The 20525-nt window shown below is 45.1% G+C and overlaps 2 protein-coding genes across 3 annotated transcripts; both read right to left on the reverse strand.

The window, feature by feature from the left end:
* Positions 1-1450: 1450 nt before the first annotated feature.
* On the reverse strand, positions 1451-8572 carry rp9 (RP9 pre-mRNA splicing factor). Its single transcript, XM_023812002.2, has 6 exons — positions 7939-8572; positions 7599-7629; positions 6970-7099; positions 2865-2956; positions 2696-2757; positions 1451-2188 (listed from the first exon to the last, which is right to left on the reverse strand). The coding sequence occupies exons 1-6, from the start codon at positions 8082-8084 to the stop codon at positions 2005-2007; spliced, it is 645 nt and encodes a 214-aa protein (XP_023667770.2). The 5' UTR covers positions 8085-8572; the 3' UTR covers positions 1451-2004.
* A 193-nt stretch (positions 8573-8765) lies between these two features.
* c23h18orf21 (chromosome 23 C18orf21 homolog) lies at positions 8766-19247 on the reverse strand. Of its 2 annotated transcripts, XM_023812001.2 has the most exons (5): positions 19089-19247; positions 14297-14319; positions 13547-13746; positions 9689-9891; positions 8766-9584 (listed from the first exon to the last, which is right to left on the reverse strand). In XM_023812001.2, exons 1-5 carry the CDS (start codon positions 19178-19180, stop codon positions 9443-9445), a joined length of 660 nt encoding a protein of 219 aa, XP_023667769.2. In that variant the 5' UTR covers positions 19181-19247; the 3' UTR covers positions 8766-9442. The 2 variants fall into 2 exon arrangements, with proteins under 2 accessions (XP_023667769.2, XP_023667768.2); XM_023812000.2 differs by lacking the exons at positions 14297-14319; positions 19089-19247 and having other exon boundaries at positions 13547-14237.
* Positions 19248-20525: the final 1278 nt, after the last annotated feature.

Consider the following 20525-nt stretch of genomic DNA (forward strand, 5'->3'; position numbering starts at 1 on the left):
GAAACAGCTTGTCACAATTTGGGGATTGCACAAAAAAACAACTCTTAGAAGGCTCTCTAAGCGTGGCAAACTTTCTTAACTCATGCAAAAAAAGTGCATACAAGTTTCTTGGCGTGATCATGCAAGGTATGACCATAAACGGAACACGTGACAGGCCTCGTCAGAATTGAAGACCACAGCTCTGCGGACGGTAATCTCCGTGCCGGAGCAGGCGTTAAATCCGGAACGTCACGGAAGACAGATCTGTTTAATATGAAGCCCCAGGGCTCGGGGTCACTGACAGGAGAACGAGAAGATCCCTTTGAGCGAGCGAGATTTGGGAGGTTAGGGGCAGCCCGCGATCTCTTTCGCGATGATTTATGGGATGCTTTCAGCGATGGGAAAGAAAGAGAGGGTTGCCATGGGAGGGGAGATGGTACAGGGAGTGTGACAGGCTGTGTTTCCTGTTAACAGCTCTCACACGGTCTTGCGGGCTGCAGATTAGATGATGTAAACACAAGAAATTAGCCGACCCCCCACGTCCTCCTCCAAAGCGGCTCGCCGTGCAACATTATCCAGCAGCAAAAGCACTGCGACCAGCTTGCTTTCTCAAAATAGCCTCTCTTGGGTGGGGTTCAGTTCTGTCCACTCTGATGTGGTGCTTGGTGCCTCCCCAAGACGGTAGAGAGGGGGGCCCGGGCGAAAAGGCAAGCCCAGAAGGGTTACGGTTCCACCCCCTCTCGTACCCCCAAAAATTTGTCGCAGAGAATCCCTGTAGGTTCCAGTTGGAAAACAAACTAGAAGCATGGCATTTATACTGGTTAAATCGCTGTGAAAGTGTGGACCTGTCATTTTTCACAAACATATGTTCGAAATAAATTATTCTCAGACTCAGTGGCAGGAGAAGCCTATGTGCTAGACTGGGAAGGCTGGTGTTGCCAAAGCCTCCTTATGGCCAATGCTAATTACAAACGGGATATAAAACAGAGTGTAACACAGTGCATGCGGCAAGAGCGAGTAGGACTGCACCGTGCTCGCATTTTACACCGCAACCAGGAACTCCAGAACTGAAACCCTAGAACACAGTGAATATGGCCAAAAATGTATCCATATTTACATTTATTTAATAGACACATATCCAAAGCAAACATTCATTTGAGAATACAGGGTCAGACAGTCTCTGAAGCACCTGGCGTTAAGGGTCTTGCCCAAAGGCCCAATGTTGGGATCACCCAGCCAACCCAGGGATGTGAGCCTGCAACCTTCCAATCACATGCACAGCATCCTATCCTTGAGCCACACACAACCCACAGCCTGTGCGTTACTGATCCAGGACAGGGCCACACTGAGCCGGAGGCTTAGGGAAATGCATACCATTTCTCATATACAATTCTAGCCAATAGTGCAAATGTTAAATTGTTACGAAGCATTAAAATCCAGTTCCAAAAAATTCGGCACAAAGCACCGTACATCAGATTTGAATTATGCTTTATTTTTGCATGAATCAGCAAACGCAGACCAGGAATCCTTGGTCAGTGTGTATTTCATTTATTCATGTGCAATTACGCAATCTCTAACGTATGCTAGGGAGGTCGGCTGATGCTACCATTCACAACTCAGACGAAACACCTTAACTCAGTAGATAATATAAAGTTACATTTCCAAACACTGCCTAGAGAAAACAGAAATCATACAAATAATATGCAGAAAGATAACGGCTGCAATACATGCACAGCATCCTATCCTTGAGCCTTGGATGCGGTTTTCAAAATACATCTCCGTAAGCTTTCGCATTTCAGCCGTGGACAATCGCATTCGCTTCTCCCGCGAGCCTCTGATGTTCCCAGGCTGCTGTTCCATACAGATTCAGGACTCTGCCTTGCTGTCCCCCCACCCTCGCTGGGCTGGGGGCTCGTCTTCCGTGTGCTACTGAGTGACGATCAGAGTAGAGGGATGGACAGAGAGGAGCTGGAGAGCAGGACGAGGCACATCTGGGGAGCCGAGCCAGGGGCCGCAGCCTGGTCATCAGTCTGACGCAGAGCTCTCGCCCTCCTTGGAGGACTTGTGCTTCTTCTTCCTCTTTTTCTTCTTCTCTTTCTTCCTCTTTTCCTTCCTCTTCCTCTTTTTGTGCCGGCCGTGGTCCGAGGAGCCGCTGCTGCTGGCCGAGTCGGACGTGGTGTCCTCCAGCAGCTGGCGCAGCTGCTGAATCCTGGGGAGGGAGAGGGGGCGGGGCGGGTGAGGGCGGCAGGAGGGGGCAAGGATGTGCCAGCAAGTAACCGGGAGTTTAAATACCCAGGAACAGAAGCCGCTCATTTAACGCAGGAGGAACAGTGTTTACAGGGCATTACCGATTACAGTAACGATGTGAACGAGGACTAATAGGATTTCTGGAATTTAGTGGAAGAGCCATCAGACAACAGAAAAATTAAGGAACTTTGGGAAAATCTAACAGGTATGTGAGAGAGAGACCTCCTTCAGCACCTCAGAACTTTCACATGCAGTTACACTCTGCATCCTCTCATGGAAAATGCGGCCTGAAAATGAGATACCTGAAAAGCACGTGATACCCAGACTGACATGTCAAAAACAAAGATGTCGCATTTTTGGATGCGGTTTTCAAAATACATCTCCAGATAGAGATGATTCATGGTAACACAGCAAGCACTGGGATACACGCTGACACACCTTGTTTAAATAGTTTTGTTTAAAAACGAACCTTGTTTCTTTTTCGTTGCGCTTGTTCTCCCTGATCAGGTCGTACATGGGGTCTTCGTGTGCCTGCAGAAAAAGAAAGGCGTGATTCACACTCTGGGCTTCTGGCCCACCCACCACCTGCCTGACAGACCGCTGACGCGCACGGAAAGGTCGCTTGGGGCAACACTCACAACTCTGAACTGCTCCAGCTTCTGGTTTCCTTTGATGAAGAAGGGACATTCTTTGTCCCCTGTCCGGTGCCCGTAGTTTTTACACCGCCAGCCTGGGAGAAAAGAGCAGACCTTCGTCACTGAGAGCCACCTCGGGCTGTAGAGCAGAGACAGAACATTTGATGTGAGAAGGGGTAGGGGAGGTTCAAAAGCCCATTGTAAGATAATGACCTGGGTCACTCCAAGCCAATCAGCTGCGAGCAAAGGAAGGCAGCCCCTACTGGAAGACGCAGGCTGGGAGACCACCGTGTGCATGAAGTAGTCTGTCTTTTACAACAAGTTAAACAGGCACAACACAATCTCAAACGGGGCCTGCTCTAGCTATAGGCGGAATCGCCAAATGCCTAGGGTGTGGAGGAAGTGAAACTATCAGTTTTCTTGGTACGGGGGCCTCCCAAGTAAAGTTTTGCCTAGGGCCCCCGAGAAGGTAGCTGGCCCCACTCATAAATCACAGCCACTTCCCAAATGAAAGACCCCACACACAGCAACAGTTAACACACTCTTTAGAATTAATTGGAAACTATGTAATAAAATAAAGATGTTCATGTATAAACGTCTGAGGCGTCCGCACTTTTCCGTCCTCCCGTCTGTAAATCTTATCGACGTTCCCATCGCGGGTGTGAGCTACTGCCGTACACGTCAGGAAATTCCCCATTATCTCACTTGTTTCGAATAATCCCAGCGAGGAAAAAAATGGCCCTCAGAGCAGGTTTCACATCCCGCAGCCTGTGTTAACATTTCCCTAATATATTAATAACAGCAGTAAAATGCGCACCCAACCCATAAATTGTACCAGAGGAACAAGAGGCAAGTTGTCTGTGCACAACGAGTCTGTTCACTTTGCGTACCGTGAGATGTGTGGACTGTGAATTAATGAGAAAATAATGAAGCTGTTGTTGATGCTTCAGAGCGATAGCTATTCTTTGGTTTATCAGAATAAATGCGCACAGCGAATGTCCGTCTGGACCGCTGTGTGAGGTGATGCAGTCAGGCTGAGGGTAGTTGGGGTCCCTTACCGGACAGCAAAGTTGTTTCACTATAAATATATATTTCACAATCAGCCCTAATATACATTACTGAGGTCTGCATACTGTAAATACTGTGAACGTTATTGTGGTGATTACTGACCGACCGCAGGAACAAGACTGAGGGACTGAGAAAGGGTGATGCGAGATGAGATGCTTGACGCGGAGAAGCTAGTCTGAAGTTTCCACAGCCAAAGTTCTCGTAAAGCATACAACACCGACTGGTCGGAGAGCTGGTCGTTAAACAGGTATGTCGTTAAACAGGAGGGTCGTTAACTGAGAACTGTCCGTATCTTAATGCTAGAATCAATTATCCAAATGAAATTTTCAGATCAAAAGAATTTATATTTCAGTATCGATTCGATCATCCTTGATACATTACACTTCTGCCACACTACACTGCAAAGGCGATTTTGATATAGTGATGTTGCATTCACATCAATCCGATTCTTTTGAATGGTTCACTGCTGCCCTGTGCTAAGTCCAATTCACTCCCCTTTACGTGAACAGTGACATGAAGCCAGTCACACCAGCTGGATATTGTCCGGTTAGGTTCCTGAAAGACAGAATGAGCAGGATGCCTGTATCACAAAGCAAGATTTCTTGCTTAGCTGGATAACTTGTCAGATTTAAGGTACCCTTGATTTTATCTTCATTCACTTATGTGTACCACGGGCAACCTTACGTCATGCGGCCAAATGAGAAATCCTGCTTCACGATACAGACCCGGGTATTTCTCAACTGCTGTTTATAAACCCACCATTTAAAGTTGGCCCCTTCCCCCTGTCTAAACGAGGGGGAGGGGGCCCCGGTGGTCTGTTTATTTTAAAAACATCTCGCGTGAAATGGAATTCAGATGATTGTTTACCTGATTTGCACTAAAATCTGTTTCGCACAAAAGCTATTTATTGTACTTAGAAAAAAATTCTAATATTAAGTGTTACATTAATTACATTTAGGGCAAAATAACTTTATTTACATAACATTTCATACAGAGAGTAAAATCAAAGAAGTAAATTCACTGACAAAGCAGAGGGATATTGTGTCACCTTGTATAATATTTACAATGCAGATCATTGACATCAGGTCTGGCAATATGAGTAATTTAGTGCTGCTGAATTAGGGCTGGGTAACATATTATACCGCGCATGTGCAATAATCACCTCGGCTTCAGATAACAGGCGAAACATTTGGCCGGATGCCAGCTTTTCGGTGCTATACGGACGTTTATTCATGCACACAGTTTGGTAAGCAGATTAGTAGCATGGCTAAAATATTAATAGGATGTATTTTGTGACACCCAAAAGCTATTAATCTGTATCTTTATTGCATCCTTACGTTTATGGAGCCCACCACATAATACTGTTTTGGTATACTATGGCTTGGTATACTTCAGTGTGATATGCACTGTAATGGAGCACACCACGTAATACTGTTTTGGTATACTATGGCTTGGTATACTTCAGTGTGATATGCACTGTAATGGAGCACACCACGTAATACTGTTTTGGTATACTATGGCTTGGTATACTTCAGTGTGATATGCACTGCAGCAGAGCACACCACATAATACTGTTTTGGTATACTATGGCTTGGTATACTTCAGTGTGATATGCACTGTAATGGAGCACACCACGTAATACTGTTTTGGTATACTATGGCTTGGTATACTTCAGTGTGATATGCACTGCAGCAGAGCACACCACATAATACTGTTTTGGTATACTATGGCTTGGTATACTTCAGTGTGATATGCACTGCAGCAGAGCACACCACATAATACTGTTTTGGTATACTATGGCTTGGTATACTTCAGTGTGATATGCACTGAAGTGGTGGTGAAGAAAGGAACAGCTCAGCATCTTGGGGATAAATAAGGTAAAAAGACAGTGGTGATGTGGTGGTACTTTTTGCAGTTTAAGTCTGACATGTTTATTAAACGTAAGGATATGCCTAATTTATTCTCATTGTTAACTTTTGGGCATCATAAAATGCCTCATTAATATTTTAGGTGCACTACTAATCTGCTTAAATTGTGGCCGTAAACAAACATACAAAGAGCATTGAAAAGCTGGCGTCCGGCCATATGTTTCGCTTGTCATCTGAAGCCCCGGTGATTATTATGCATGCGCGATATAATATCGATGTAATATCGGCTGGCTTTACGCTAAACCTAGTGCACACATGCGAAATAAAATAATAATGGTGGGATGTGTAAGTCTGAATCCAATCCAAATCTTACCCTATCATTATCCTAGTGATGAGCCATTCTTTTGAACAGCTCTCGGACAGGAATGGAGCCATAAGATCTGGCTCCCTTCAAAGAGCTGTTATTCCCATTACTATCGTGATGATGGCAGTATCTCTGTGTTTGGACACAGTTCAGCACCGTTGGGCCATACCAGCCCCCACATACACTGCATCACCGAGAAAAAGCTACATTTTAAAAAATACCCATGTATGTGTGAACAAGGCCTTACATTGCATCACCTCAACCTCCTTCTCCAGAAGCATCCAGAGCCCTGACTTACACTGCATCACATTGATCTCCTTCTCCAGAGGCATCCAGAGCCCTGACTTACACTGCATCACATTGATCTCCTTCTCCAGAGGCATCCAGAGCCCTGACTTACACTGGATCACCTCAACCTCCTTCTCCAGAAGCATACAGAGCCCTGACTTACACTGCATCACCTTGACCTCCCTCCCAAGGGGCATCCAGAGCCTTGACTTACACTGCATCACCTTAACCTCCCTCCCCAGGGGCATCCAGAGCCCTGACTTACACTGCATCACCTTGAACTCCCTCCCCAGAAGCATCCAGAGCCCTGACTTACACTGCATCACCTTAACCTCCTTCTCCAGGGGCATCCAGAGCCCTGACTTACACTGCATCACATTGATCTCCTTCTCCAGAGGCATCCAGAGCCCTGACTTACACTGCATCACCTTGACCTCCCTCCCCAGGGGCATCCAGAGCCCTGACTTACACCGCATCACCTTGACCTCCCTCCCCAGGGGCATCCAGAGCCCTGACTTACACTGCATCACCTTGACCTCCCTCCCGAGGGGCATCCAGAGGCCTTTGGTGGGCGCATGGGCCAGGAAGTTCCTGGCGCCCTCATTCCCCGGCTCGTTGGGAATGCAGTCCTCGGGCTTGTCCTCTTCCTCCTACAAAGCCGGTCCTCGGTGCGTCATTTATAAAAAGTTTACATTTTAACAACACATTCACAGGACACGACATGTATTTTCCAGTGATTTTTAAACTATACTTTCAGTTTAAGCATGCATAATATGCAGAGACAATTTTACAAAGTCTATAGAAAGTTTTTATATGATGCCAGGGCTGCCAACTCTCACGCACCTGGCATGACACTCACTCTTTCAGACTCTCATGCTCAAGCAAGAAATCTTGTGGCAAATCTATATTATTCCACTATAAACCTAAAATTAGCCACATGAAAAGCGTTTGGGTAGTTTACAAACCCTACAGACTATTTACAAGGTAATAGAACTGTTACAAATATGTAAATGTGTGTGCATGTGTGTGCAAACTTGTCTCAAACTGAAAACCTCACTCCAGCCAGCTGACAAAAGTTGGCCACCCTGTGATGCTGCTTATGAAATGATGACCATAACTAATTTCCCCAGGTACTTAAAGCACACTGACCTTTATCAGTCCGGGGGGAGGTTTTTCATAGCTGTAAGAAGAAAACAATTGAGTTTAATCAGGCAGGAAGTCTGTTTCTGTTGTACTCGGCTAATAATCATCTTTCTACTACTTGCGGATTATTCGGCCATAGTGGAGTTGGCTCCTTATAAACTACAGCCCATGCTGATAAAGGTTTTACTTTTATGCCATGTAGGTGGGAAATAGTTAGTAGTGGGTCAAAACGATCGCGGAGGACTTAACTAAACAGATAGCAGGGGAAGGGGGGGATAACGGGCCAGTCGGTAATCTTCGCCTTTACTAAACTTAAATAAGGGGAGGTGGCGATCGGAGCACTCACAACGTGTCTACGTGCTTTCTCTCCTGCACCTCCTGGTTCATCTTTTTGCTGTGCACGATCAGCTTCTCCGCCTCGTCTTTGGCCTCCCTGCGTCGCCCGGACTCCCGCCGCTCTTCTCGGCTTCTGGAGGACTTTCTCTCCGACATCGTGAACAATTAATTCCTTTATCACTATTACTATCGAGTATTAAACGGTGCTTTTGGACGGTGAGCAGCAGAATTAGCACTAGCCCTGGCCAACCCACCTTCTACGGTACTTCCTTTCCAGAATCTTATTTTTAAAAATTGACAGCGCCACCTTCCGGCAATTATGAAGCCGAGTTCGGCTCCAGAAGTGAGTAGCTTGATAACTTGACAAATTTCCAATATATTATTAAATATTTAACCTTTTAAGTATTGCTTACTGGGTTTTTAAATCAAAAGGAAGATACATATTTTTTTTCATACCGAACCTGCCATGATTAAATTAAAATAATTCAAAGAGATTTATCCGCTGTCTGCAGTGGCAGTTGGATGAATGTCCTTCGCTTTTGCTTATTCAAATATTCTAAAAATATCTTTACGGCATTAACATGATGAAAGTGTGTACCCTTGCTTTCTGATCGGTATGTTTCTACAGTCCAGTTCATAGCATTAGTTAGTTACATTGACAACTGATGTTAAAATGTGTTGAGTATTTTGGTTCCCAAAATGACACGTAACTTGGATTGTTTGTGTCAGTTTAAGAACAGTTAAACCTGAAACAGTGGCTGTAATACTGGTTTATGACCAATTATGTATATTTATTGCATTGTGTTACACAGCAGTGCAGTTACATCACGAGAAAAATATTTTTCAATAACTTCTTTATTTACATTTAATAGAACTCAAAACACAGCATTTTATTTTGTAATAATTATCTACTCCATAAAGACCAGCATAATGTGTTATCCACTGCAAATACACGTACTGCAACTGAAAAAGATTGATATAAAATGGGATATTTAAGCTAGAACTCGAGTGCAATAAATAGTCCAGCCAGCCGAAGATACTCCAAAAAGCCTTTTTATAATACGTTTCGTTAAACTCCTGTTATTAAACCCAAGGGAAAAAAAAGAGGTAAAACAAACGTGTTACAAAAAGACTAACATAATGGAAAAACAGTGTTTTATTGCAGAAAGCCAAGCCTTTCTGTTTTTAAGACAGAAGAGTTAGTTTACACATTAGAGAAGCCACGTCCAGTAAAATGCGGACTTTTCGCTTTAACAAGAACCTAAACATCCAGAAAGCGGAACATAAATATCCCTTTACAGGCAACTCATCTTTTCATATTTCCGAATCCCTCCTTTTCTCCGGGAGTGAGACGAGGCGAGATCACCGGAGGTTATTTTGCGGGCTGCCCTCGTAAGACTATCTGATGTTTCTGAGCCTCGGACGTATTAAAAGCGACAGCCGTCTCCATGGCCGGCACCTGGCCAGCCCGGCCCTGGCTGTGAACCCCAGCAGCCCGTCCTTCCTCTCGCAGCTCACAGAGAGGACAGGAAGTCCTTTAGAGTGCCATTTTTGCTCGTCTGAGTGTCTCCCTTGATCAGCAGCTTCCTGAGACGGGAGAAGGAGGACGTGGCACTGCCTTGTTTGGGGGAGATGCCCGATTCGGTGGACGCTGACCTGAGGACAGGAGAGGGATGCATGACAGCACGCTCTGCACCAGAAGCCATCGCTCAATCTCAGAACAGCATTATTCTCGTCTGTTCGGAGTTTTGAGTGCTTACCGCGGCGTCCTGAAGGGGGTGCTCCTGCTGGAGGACTTGAAGAGTTCCGAAGCTGATTTGCTCAGGATCCTAGGGGTCGAACTTGCAGAGCTGTTTTTGCCGGTGCCCTCGGGAGTGCTCTGGCTTTTGGATAAAGACGCTAAAAAGTTTCGCAATGCGCCACCTTTCTTCGACTTCCTGTGGCAGGTGTGACATGTGGCCATCTGACAGGAGACCAGAGAATGAAGGTTAACCAAATGATATACAGCGCTCACACAGTCTTGGGAGGCTTGCTTAATTCTGTAAAAATGTTGCAAATGTATTGGTATCATAACAAAAATCCTATTTAACATATCTGCACTGTTTAACATATATGCACATTTTCTTTTTACTAAGCGTCAGTTTTTTTGACTGACCCAGTTCAAATTCAGTTCTGTTCTTACCATTTTGCTATTAATCGCAATTGTAGTCACTGGCTCCCAAAGGGATACTAAACAGAAATGTTTGGTATTTTATGTTATTGCAAAGTTGTAACTAATTGAAAAGCACCCAGTGAGACTGCTTGTCAATGAATTATTTAACTTAGAGTGACTGTTTTAGAACTATAATTTGGGTTGCAATGTAGGACCACAATGTTTTACTTACTGGTTGTTTTTAATGCAATAGATATACATACACAAAAGACACACACACACACACACACACTAAACAAAAGCAAAATGAATAAAAGTAATGATTATTGTTGTAAAACCAATGAATTTGCAATATTTTAATGGAATTAGGCAGGCGTCCCTGTGAGCGCTGTATATCAATTCTGCATGCAGTCTGCACACTGTTCATGCCTGCAGCACCGATCCCTCCCTAGCCTGGAAAGTTCCGTCTTTCAGAACACAGATCTCCTAGCTACAGCTTAGCATTGAACGCTAATCCCTAACCCAGGAGACTTTACATTGGCCAGAGTGTAATACCAGTCTCCCTTGCAGGTCACTGTCAGCACTCCCTCCATATGCAGACTGAGTTCCCATAGAGAGTGAGGAACTGTCCTAACGACGGCCATATTACTCTGCATAAAGGCTACGGCCACTGATCATGGCCAAGTCTGATATCACATTGAAATTGTGGCAGCTCCACAAAATTTTAAGAGTGATGACACTTCAAAGCATTTGGACTACAATGGAAACCAAAACCTCAGACAAAGGTCAAGTGTGTTAAATACAGACACAACGAGGTTTCAGCGGCACTTAACAAATGGGGCACTTCTGTTCCCAGCATACACACTGTGTGTGTATGTATCTGGCTCTCTCATGATGGAAATTATGTAGACAAAATGGCAAATGACCAAAACACAAATCAGAAAATGCCCACTGCCTGTCCTATAACAGGTGACAAATGACAAAGTGGGGACTCACCGAGACAAAGGTAGTCATGCTGAGATTTCCTGTGAGGCTGCTCAGAAACTGCGCTGAACCAATCACCTGAAGTCAGATTGTGTTTACTACAGCACAGGGTGCGACTGCTTTTATAAAGGCCACGCGGCAGCTCAGGTCAATCAGATGCGAGGGGCGGGACTACGTAAAAACACTGACCAATCACGGCAAGGCCCCGCACAGTAACATATCTGGGGCCTCCCAAGGCAAAATCTAGATCAAATCAAGTTATCAGTTTAAAAGAGTTGACAGAAGTGAATTAAGGGATTCTAGTAGGGATGCCCTTTTTTGGAAATTGGAATTCCCCTCTGCCAGCAACAGTTTTTTTTTTTTACTGGAAAGTATGATTACTCAGGATTCCTGCCTGGTGTAAGCAATGAGATCAAGATTTTAAAAGCAAACTGAACAGAATAGATCACTGCTGCATCTAGGCTGACATTCCATCCAGACCTGGTATTAAACTAGCATATGCACAAATCATGTTTGTAAGGTAGGAGCGAGACAGAAACCGAGGTTAGATATCGTAAGGCGATATCAGCGAGCTTTCTAACAGGGGCGCTCCGATTTGGAAGGGGTCCATAAACCACATCTAGGGTTCAGAAGAGATACACAAATGCTCCTCTAGAGGAGAAGGTCTAAGAGGGCTCTCCCATTGAGGCAGTCGGTCTTCCAGATACTTGAGAGTAAACATCCCAGCCAGCGATTGTGAGGCCCCATATGCACATTGATGGAGCAATACGCTTAAATTTAGACAGAGAAACGTGGCGTAAATAACGCAGGTGTGAAATTATGACGGCAGCGATGTGAAGCGCGTGGTGAACGCTACAGCTGTCTGCCAGCGAATGGAACACAGCGCCAGCGTGCCAGGCCATGTCCCGGCATCCCGGGACGCTGCCAGCCGTCCAACCCCAGCCAAATCTCGCCGCATCCACATGGCTACAGGAACGGATCGCCACGGACATCAACACAGCCGAGAGTCATAGAAAGCGGCTGCGGGACAGGGATTTGTGACACTTAAGGTACTTTATAAGATGACATCCGAGGATCGACGGGGCCTTGTTGCTCACTACACAGTATCAGTGCGTCCGAGGGTCATCTCAGGGTGAACAGGTGAATCAAATGCACTAAATCATGAAACTTCCTGCAAAAATGGTAGATTCTACAGGTGAGACCGAATGTCGAACCCAAGGGGGAGAAAGCTATTTTTAGACGCCACCCCTATAAATACTGTAACTGCTGTACGCCACGACCAGGCCCACTGGTGACAAGCCAGTGCCATTTGCCAGTGTGACTTTGGTTGTTTCCATGGTGCCCCAGTCTGCCTGATCTATTCTGACCGAGACCAAGCTGGAGTGACAGGACAGAGTGAGCTGGCCGGGGGGAATGCCGTACACCCCCTGGGGGGGGGGGGGGGGATTATGGTATTGCATCCATCACGTACAGAATATCAAGTAAAAGACCAGTAAAACCAGCCCTCGGCAGAGAGGGGTTGGTACAGTGTGGAAACGTGCCACGTCGCGTCATGCAATGCAGTGGAATCTTGAGCGGGTTTTGGACCATTTTAATTCTCACAGGAGGGAGGTGTGTGGCTCAGGGGGTCAGGCCTCTGAGCCTGTGACTGGAACGTCACATGCCGGGATGCAGATGGGAGGGAGGAGGGGGGGATTTGAGGCCCCTGTAATGTCCTGGGCCCCCTGAATCTTCCAGGGTATCCATACCCCTTTGACGACTCTGGTCACATTTCCCCAAATTGCTCTAGGGACTTCAGATACCAAGCTTCACCCTCAGCTGTATATATAAGTGTGTGTTTGTGTGTGTGTGTGAGAGAGAGAGATAATGTTGAAGGAGAGCATGATGGGATGTGCCAAAAGAAACTTTCCAGTGTACCTGTGCATATGGCCAATAAAGCTTCACTGACTACAACCTTGTCTCAGCTGCTTCATAGGGCTACTGGGGCGGCTTCCCGCAAGCCCCCCGCAAGCACTCAGTCTGAACAGGCAGGTCCTGGCACAGCAGGGTGAGGGACATGGATAAAAATACAGCAGCAACAGGCACCTTACATTGTGCAAGTAGCTAAAATAAGTGACCTAGTTTAAAAACAAAAAAAAACACAACTTTCTCGTAGCTAAAGCAAACAATAGACCAGCTGGAGGTAAACAAGACAATGTGGTGCTTAGAATAATTTAGCGATAACAGGCCAAATCCCAAACGCGCAGGCAGTGGCCTCATCAGAATTCCCGACAAGCCGAAACCGGAGCTCTGTTAAAGCCCGGTGCCTTCCCCCCGATCCATGGCACTCAAGCATTTCGCTCAGAAGTATCGCCCCCTGCTGGGTATCACCATATCAGAGGAGGAAGGTGCGAGTGACCAGAGGAGATTATCATGAATCTACATTTTACATCACCCAGCCAGCAATCGTTCTCGGAGCGACACTGACGGCGCCGGCCCTCACCAGCATGCTCTGGGAACCATGGAACTTCCGCAGGACCCTCGTCTGCTCCAGGTTCAAATGGCGCCGTGACGCCTCTCTTCTCAGGAGCTGCTGCACCCGGCGTGAGGCCTTTCGCTTTGGCCTGACCCTCACGTGGTGGTTGTCCGGCTGGCGCCACTGGGAGCAGAATGGGCAGACTGACTCCTCCGGGAAGCTCCCACCTGGTACAAAGAGAGCAAAAGAGCGGGTCAAACAGAGGGTGCAAATGGATGTGGGCAAAGCAAACACAGGCAAACAAGGGTGAAACAAAAGTGGGCAAACAAAAAGTGGGCAAACGAGAATGCAGACAAGAGAGGTGAAACAAACGCTGGCAAAGGAGGGTGAAACAAACAGGGACAAACAGCATGTGAGATACTGATCACTGAATGTGTAAAATGGTACTGCATGGCGAGGCCTCGAGCCACATGCTGGGGACATGGCTGCCCCACGTCAGCGAGTTCGGAGTCAATCGAACATCATTCACAGACGTTAAAACGGAGCCGTGTTTGGGCAGGAGGGGCCGCAGCGGTGGCTGGCATCACTCCAGAGAATCTGCCCAGAGAGTGCAGACCCAGGGGATGTTTACGCGGAGCAATAACAGAGGCACTGCAGAGACCTGGGGAGGGGATTCCACCCCCAAGGTCATCAGCCAGGAACAAGCAGCACAGCTTCAGCTGAGAGACATTAAGGAATAATAATAATAACATTAACAATAAGGAAGATTTCACTTACCCGATAGAGACTGAAACTTTCTCCTGAAATCAGACAGAAACAAATGTTAACATTTGCACATTTTGATATAACAGCATTATTTTCTGTCTTCCAACTGATTGTCTCAGTCAGGGTCACATGGGGTCCTGGACCATATTCCAGGCAGCGTTGGGGACCATGCATGGGATGTCAGTATATCGTAGGGTGTTAACATACACACATATACGCACACACAATGGGCAATTTACAGACACCAGTTAGCCTAGGGAAAAACCGGAGGTAGCCCAGATAAAATGGAGAGAACATACAAACTGCACACACAGAGAAGAGGGGGCATTCAAACCCCCAAAGCAGAAGGAGCGAAATGCTATTTTTTAATCAGTTTAATTTCCTTCGGTATCAGCGAGTATGTGTGATCCCTTCCTAATTAAACCCTAAATCATGGCTTCTGACAAGGTGAGGAGAGGACAGCAAGGTCACATACGGTGCCCTGCCCCCCCCCCACCGTCTCGCACCATGTTCGAGCGTCTCGCACCTCCTGCCGACCTGACCCGGCATGTGGGGTAGGGTGGGGTCACGGGAGGAACTAGGTCAATGCCTGACTCCCTGACGGCTGGGCGGGAAGGCCGATCAGCCAGCTGGAGCAAGGTGAGCTTATGCTGTGTTCCATTTGAACTCGGAACTCGGAAATTCCAAGTTCCAGGTCGGAAATTTTTAAATGGTGCGCACGCTGAAGTCAGAATCCCTCCTCGGAAAGTCGGAGGAATCTACACAACCTCAGAATTCAAGATGGCTGCACCCTTTACCAACATAAGTTAAAGCTGCAGTTTTATACCATTAATTAGCACTTATGTGTTATTTGTGGCTCATTAAACTAGTGACACAGTACTGTCCAACCTCTATCTGTGGATGTATTGCTATGGTGTTTTTATGTGCAAAATACCAACTGATACTGCTATTGCTAACAATGGTTAACAATTAACAGGGCTAGAACTGGGGCCTGATTCAGAAAGGAGGATTTCTTGCTTAGCCAGATAACTTGTCGGGATTAAGGTATTCTGGTTTAAATATAAGTGAACAAAGGTAAAGGCCATTTAAACTGAACTAAATTAAGTCTGACAAGTTATCCCGCTCTGCAAGAAATCCTGCTGTTTGAAACAGGTGCCTGGTATTGTTAAATGGCTTTCCGACTTGCTGTACTGGAACGCGGTTAACTTGGTTGTGACGTCATTCCCAGCTCCGACTTCCAACCTCCGAGATAAATGGAACGCAGCATCAGGCCGCGGAAATCAGCTCGAGCCACGAATCTGGAGCGGCAAGGAAGGACGGCAACAGCAAGCGGCTCGCGCAGAAACGACACAGTCCAGCAAGAGCAAGACCGGCCGCTTCACCTTCCACGTGATCAGTATTCTCAGCGCAGAGGCAGAAGGTGTTATGTTTGAAACCCATAGGGGTTTATTTCTGCCTTTGTTCTAAAAGCAGTGGGTTCTTCGGAAGTGGGTTCTTCGGAAGTGGGTTCTTCGGAAGTGGGTTCTTCGGAAGTGGGTTCTTCGGAAGTGGGTTCTTCGGAAGTGGGTTCTTCGGAAGTGGGTTCTTCGGAAGTGGGTTCTTCGCGCGAAGCCGCTGATTGCAGACAGGGCCTCTTTCTCTCTTTACTTGGGCATATAGAGCTCCGACATGCTACTGCGCTTGCCGGCAGGATGACCACGTGCAAGACGGGGCGCTGCCACCATCCCCCCCCCCCCACTCCGCCGCGTGTCCTTTTAAGCGCATATTCTGTCAAGACCCTCATCAGCCCAACAGACGGAAACCTGTGACGGATATTTATCGACGCCGCTAAACGGGGACGTATCTGCAGGATACGATCTCAGGGACGGTGACCGATCGTCATATTTACTAATCCAGGACGGTGTGACAGTTGGCCCATGGCCAGGGCACGTCTCGCCAGCAGCGAAGTTGCAGATGGCAGAGTACCCCCCATCCCCAGGCCCCACACCCGCCCTGCAGGTGTTTATTTGGGCCATTCACGTTCCGCTTGAGCCCGGCCCCCTGATGGCAGTGCACTGTGGGGTCAGAGTTGCTCTCCACCCCCTAGCGTCAAAACAGCACAACAAGCCGGGCCATCTGTCGCCATCAGCCGACGTCTCGTCTACCAGGTACGGGGGGGGGGGGCGTGAGGCCTCACAGCCGGCTAACCGCCTCCCGTCACCTTGTCGGGTCAGGTGACTGGGAGGTGGAGACCTGCGGAGCTCTGTCCAAAAATAACGGCCGACCTACGTTTCCTGAAATCACCATAATGCACAGAGCTATACTTGGGCGCCACCATTTTTAAAACGTATTAATTTTCAGTCTCAAAACATTTTTTTATATTTAAAAACATTTTAATTATAGAAGTTTTTCTTTTAAAAAATGCAGCACTAAACTTAATGTTTTATACAAAAAAATGGTTTTAAAGTATTGCTGCAAAATATTCATACATATTTAACTAAAAGGGAATTTTGACAGCTTGGAAAGTCATTTAGCTGCAAAAACCAAGCTGGGTAATTAGGTGTGAAATACCATCTGAAACCGTCTCCAAGACGATCAGCTTGAAACGATCCTGAATGTTGACACTGGTAAGAGCTTTTCTTGTAGCAAATGAAAGCTTTTGCTGCAAAGGGAAGAGAGAGAGACCTGGGAGCTAATTCGCTCTTCACACACGATATGGCTGCAAATTGGCTCCTCCCACTCAGAGTTCAGGGTCACTTTTAGCATCGAGCAAGGAAATTTCACAGAAAGAGCTGAGAGAGGATTGAGCCATCAGCACATAATGTCCTGTGAAAATCAAACACTGACCCTGGGCGCAGTTACATAATAGATGCAAAACCTCATTTAACGTTCATCTAGCCTCTGCTCTCCATACAGTGCGCAGGCCAGCTCATCTGCAGATTCTGAGAAACGGATCCAGTTTCCCTACATGCATAAGTGAGCAAAAACACATCTGCCAAAGCAGTGAATCTAACCAGCATTCAACAAGATGAACACTGTAGTTAAGTGCTGAATTTCAAAGCTGGACGATCCTTTCAGTTTAAAAAAAAAAAAAACGTTACACCAATATCTGAACAAAGAAAAAAAATGCCACCTATATTACCTTCTTACTGGTTTTTATTAACAACTCAGTATGGAAGCTACATTAAAAGTGTATTATATTATTACAAAACACCCTTCAGAATCCACCAAACTGATGATTTGGGCTATGACCCCACTGTATTCATCATTTCATATGTATCCCAGTGATATAATACTGTATAGCACTGTCCAAATACAGCAGCTGTCATTTTATAGCTCCGAGAAATTATAACATAATAATTCTATATTATAAATTCTATAGTCTATAGAGATATACTATGTTTCACATTTTAAAAATGGCAGTCATATATATATATATATAAAATACTCCTCAACATACTGCAGTTTGCTGGATATCAGTTTCAGGACATTTAACTCCATAATCCAAACGATTAAATTAAAATCCGGAAATTCCTTTCGGCAAGGAAGTGTAAAGTTGGCAGACAGATAACATTATGAACAGGCTCCTATGATCCCAGCTATGGCTGCAGCAGACACTAATCTCACATCACAGAAGGAGATGGATGCAAAACAAGCTGCCTTAGATGTGGCAAGTTGATTATTATTAGATGTTGATTTGTTTTTCAAACAACCTAAAGATGTTTTTAGTTCCATAATGATTTATATAATAAAGTTTGGGTAATTTTAGTAATTTAGAAATGGAGCAGTTTTGACTCCTGGTTTCAGCAGTTTAATTCAATGTATTCACAAGTTTGCACATGACTTGTTCGTGTATTCCCTAAAAAAATGCACAAATTACCTAATTATTTTTAAAATAATTTTTTTTTTCAAATGATTGATACCATATTTGTCCTATTTATCATTTATTATTCTATACAGGTTGGTCCTAAACATCACTTTCATTTAGTTTGCATTTATTTTATTAACATTTAGACCAACCGAGACAACTGTGGGGGAAAAAATGACACATACTGCCATCTAGTGCCCCAACATCTTACTACACAGGGGTATCATAATCAATTGACCGAAAAAAACACCAAAATAAAGGTACTACATTATACTTCAGATACCCGGTCTATTGATGGTGTTATTTAACCCAACCTAATTTGGCACACCTTCTACAACTCTTCAAAGATATGTAAAGTCTGTTTAAATCGCCGATCTTTGCGAAGTGTCGTCAATCACAAAAGCAGCTTGTTGAAGCCGTGTAATTACGGCATTTTTTTCCATCTAGTTTCTGATTCCGAGTCAGACCAAACAGAACATAACGGCATCTAACCAATGTTTATTATACACTTCTTTAAAAGTACTTCTTTTTGAACGTGTTTCTCCATTAAACTGTCATAATATCCGGGGGGTTTCTAGCTGAAAACATCAAGGGCTAAGTCAAGTTTACCTGGGGCTTGCCTTTTTTGTTTTAGAAGGAAGATTGGCATCAGGGCAAAAATACTCAGGATTAGACTTAAAATACTCGGGGGTATAGCCCCGAATGATCGGACCTAACGACGCCCATAATATCCTTCATTCATTCTACACAGCTTATCTATAAGTGAGCCCTATTTTGCCAGCAGATGTCACTGTGTGAAACATCTGCCTTCGAAATATTGCATCTGTTGCCGATTCTACCTGTCATGAACCCGTTTTTGCCATCACTACAGGACAAATGCCATGCTCAGAGCTGTAAGACGCTGAAAACACGATTTTATTCAATTTAAATGAAAAGAGATTTTTGCATCACACTTACATCAAAAATCGCGCTTGCTCCGGGCAGATGTCTTTATAATGATGACTAGCGTTGATTAGAAACTTGAAGGTTGTAGTACTTTTATTTGCCATAACTGGTTTTGAAGCACACTTAAGACAGTACACGGAACAAGCACGCTTCCGGCTTCAAACGGAAATACGTCACGCAGCGTAATGGGCGGGATTTTAAGGTTTTCCCCGCCCTTTATTCCTTATATGGACACTACCTTAGCGTTATTGTTTCAGCGCATTCTGACTCAGTCGTCGATATCAGACGCAGGAAATGAAAATAGGAGCTGGACTATATTGCGATATGACGAAATTTCATTTTTGCTTCTGTGTTTTCATGTCTTTCCTGAAAATATCATTCTTCTCGTGTCCGTACCCATACAGTGTGCTGATTTCAAGGAAAATTTACTTTTTGCTCTCAAAATAAAAAAAAGCCAAAATTGCACCACACTGAGCACATAAAACTGCATCTTTGTGGACAATCCATCTGGTAAAAATAATATATATTCATTTTAAGCGCTGCAGAAGAACTACATCATATATTTAAATGTGCATCTCAGTCAGATGCAGTGATGCCATGATAGCCTATTTGTATTCAGTTGGCAATATTTGATTAGTAAGTGAAACTAATGATAGCCAGGGATTTTTCAATGTGAGCTATCGGCACAGAAAAGATCGGATCCACAGGCCTGATGCTTTGTTCTCGTCTTCCCTTTGTTTTGGAGAATGAATGGCATAATTGTTACTCGGTTATGCAGGAAGTGAACAAGGAGGGTTAACTAATTGCTACAACCAATTCGTATGACAGTCAACCGTGTCATACCCCGAGATTGACCCACGAGCATCAAAGGCATTTCAGAAAGTAAGTTCACTGACTGAAATAAGCTGGCATTGAGAAGTTAGTGAGTGAATACGCAGAACACAACATATCCTTCCTGACTTACTTTTTCTTTCTTGCACCAACAAGGATAGTCTCAAATTTCGTAGTATCTCAATAAAGGTATTCGTTCATATATTCATTTTTTCATTGATAAGGTGCAGAAGCGTCTTCCGAACCTTGTATTTTACATATGTATGTAGGTCACGTTCAAAGGGATGAAACTTGGACAAAAAAAATCACGTGGGCAGCGTGTAGGCTACTTTCAAATCAAAGGAATGGGACATGGGAATTTCACAATCTGATCAAGTGCAAATTCCGTGCTGATGGATACAGCTTAATCCCCTGAGGGAAAAGCTTATAATTGCTCGGAAAATTGTTTTCCTCCAGTTGCAAACGTTAATGACAGTCACGCTTTCCCTCCCTCTCTTTCACTGACGGGAACATATTAAAATGCAATAGCTTTTCGTGTAAATAAGATCATGATGCTTTCCAGTGCCCAGAGGTGGGTCGTCTATAGAATTGCATACTTGAAGGTAAAGCGCTGAACGC

Source organism: Paramormyrops kingsleyae, chromosome 23, assembly GCF_048594095.1.
Source record: "Paramormyrops kingsleyae isolate MSU_618 chromosome 23, PKINGS_0.4, whole genome shotgun sequence".
Classification (NCBI taxonomy): Eukaryota; Metazoa; Chordata; class Actinopteri; order Osteoglossiformes; family Mormyridae; genus Paramormyrops; species Paramormyrops kingsleyae.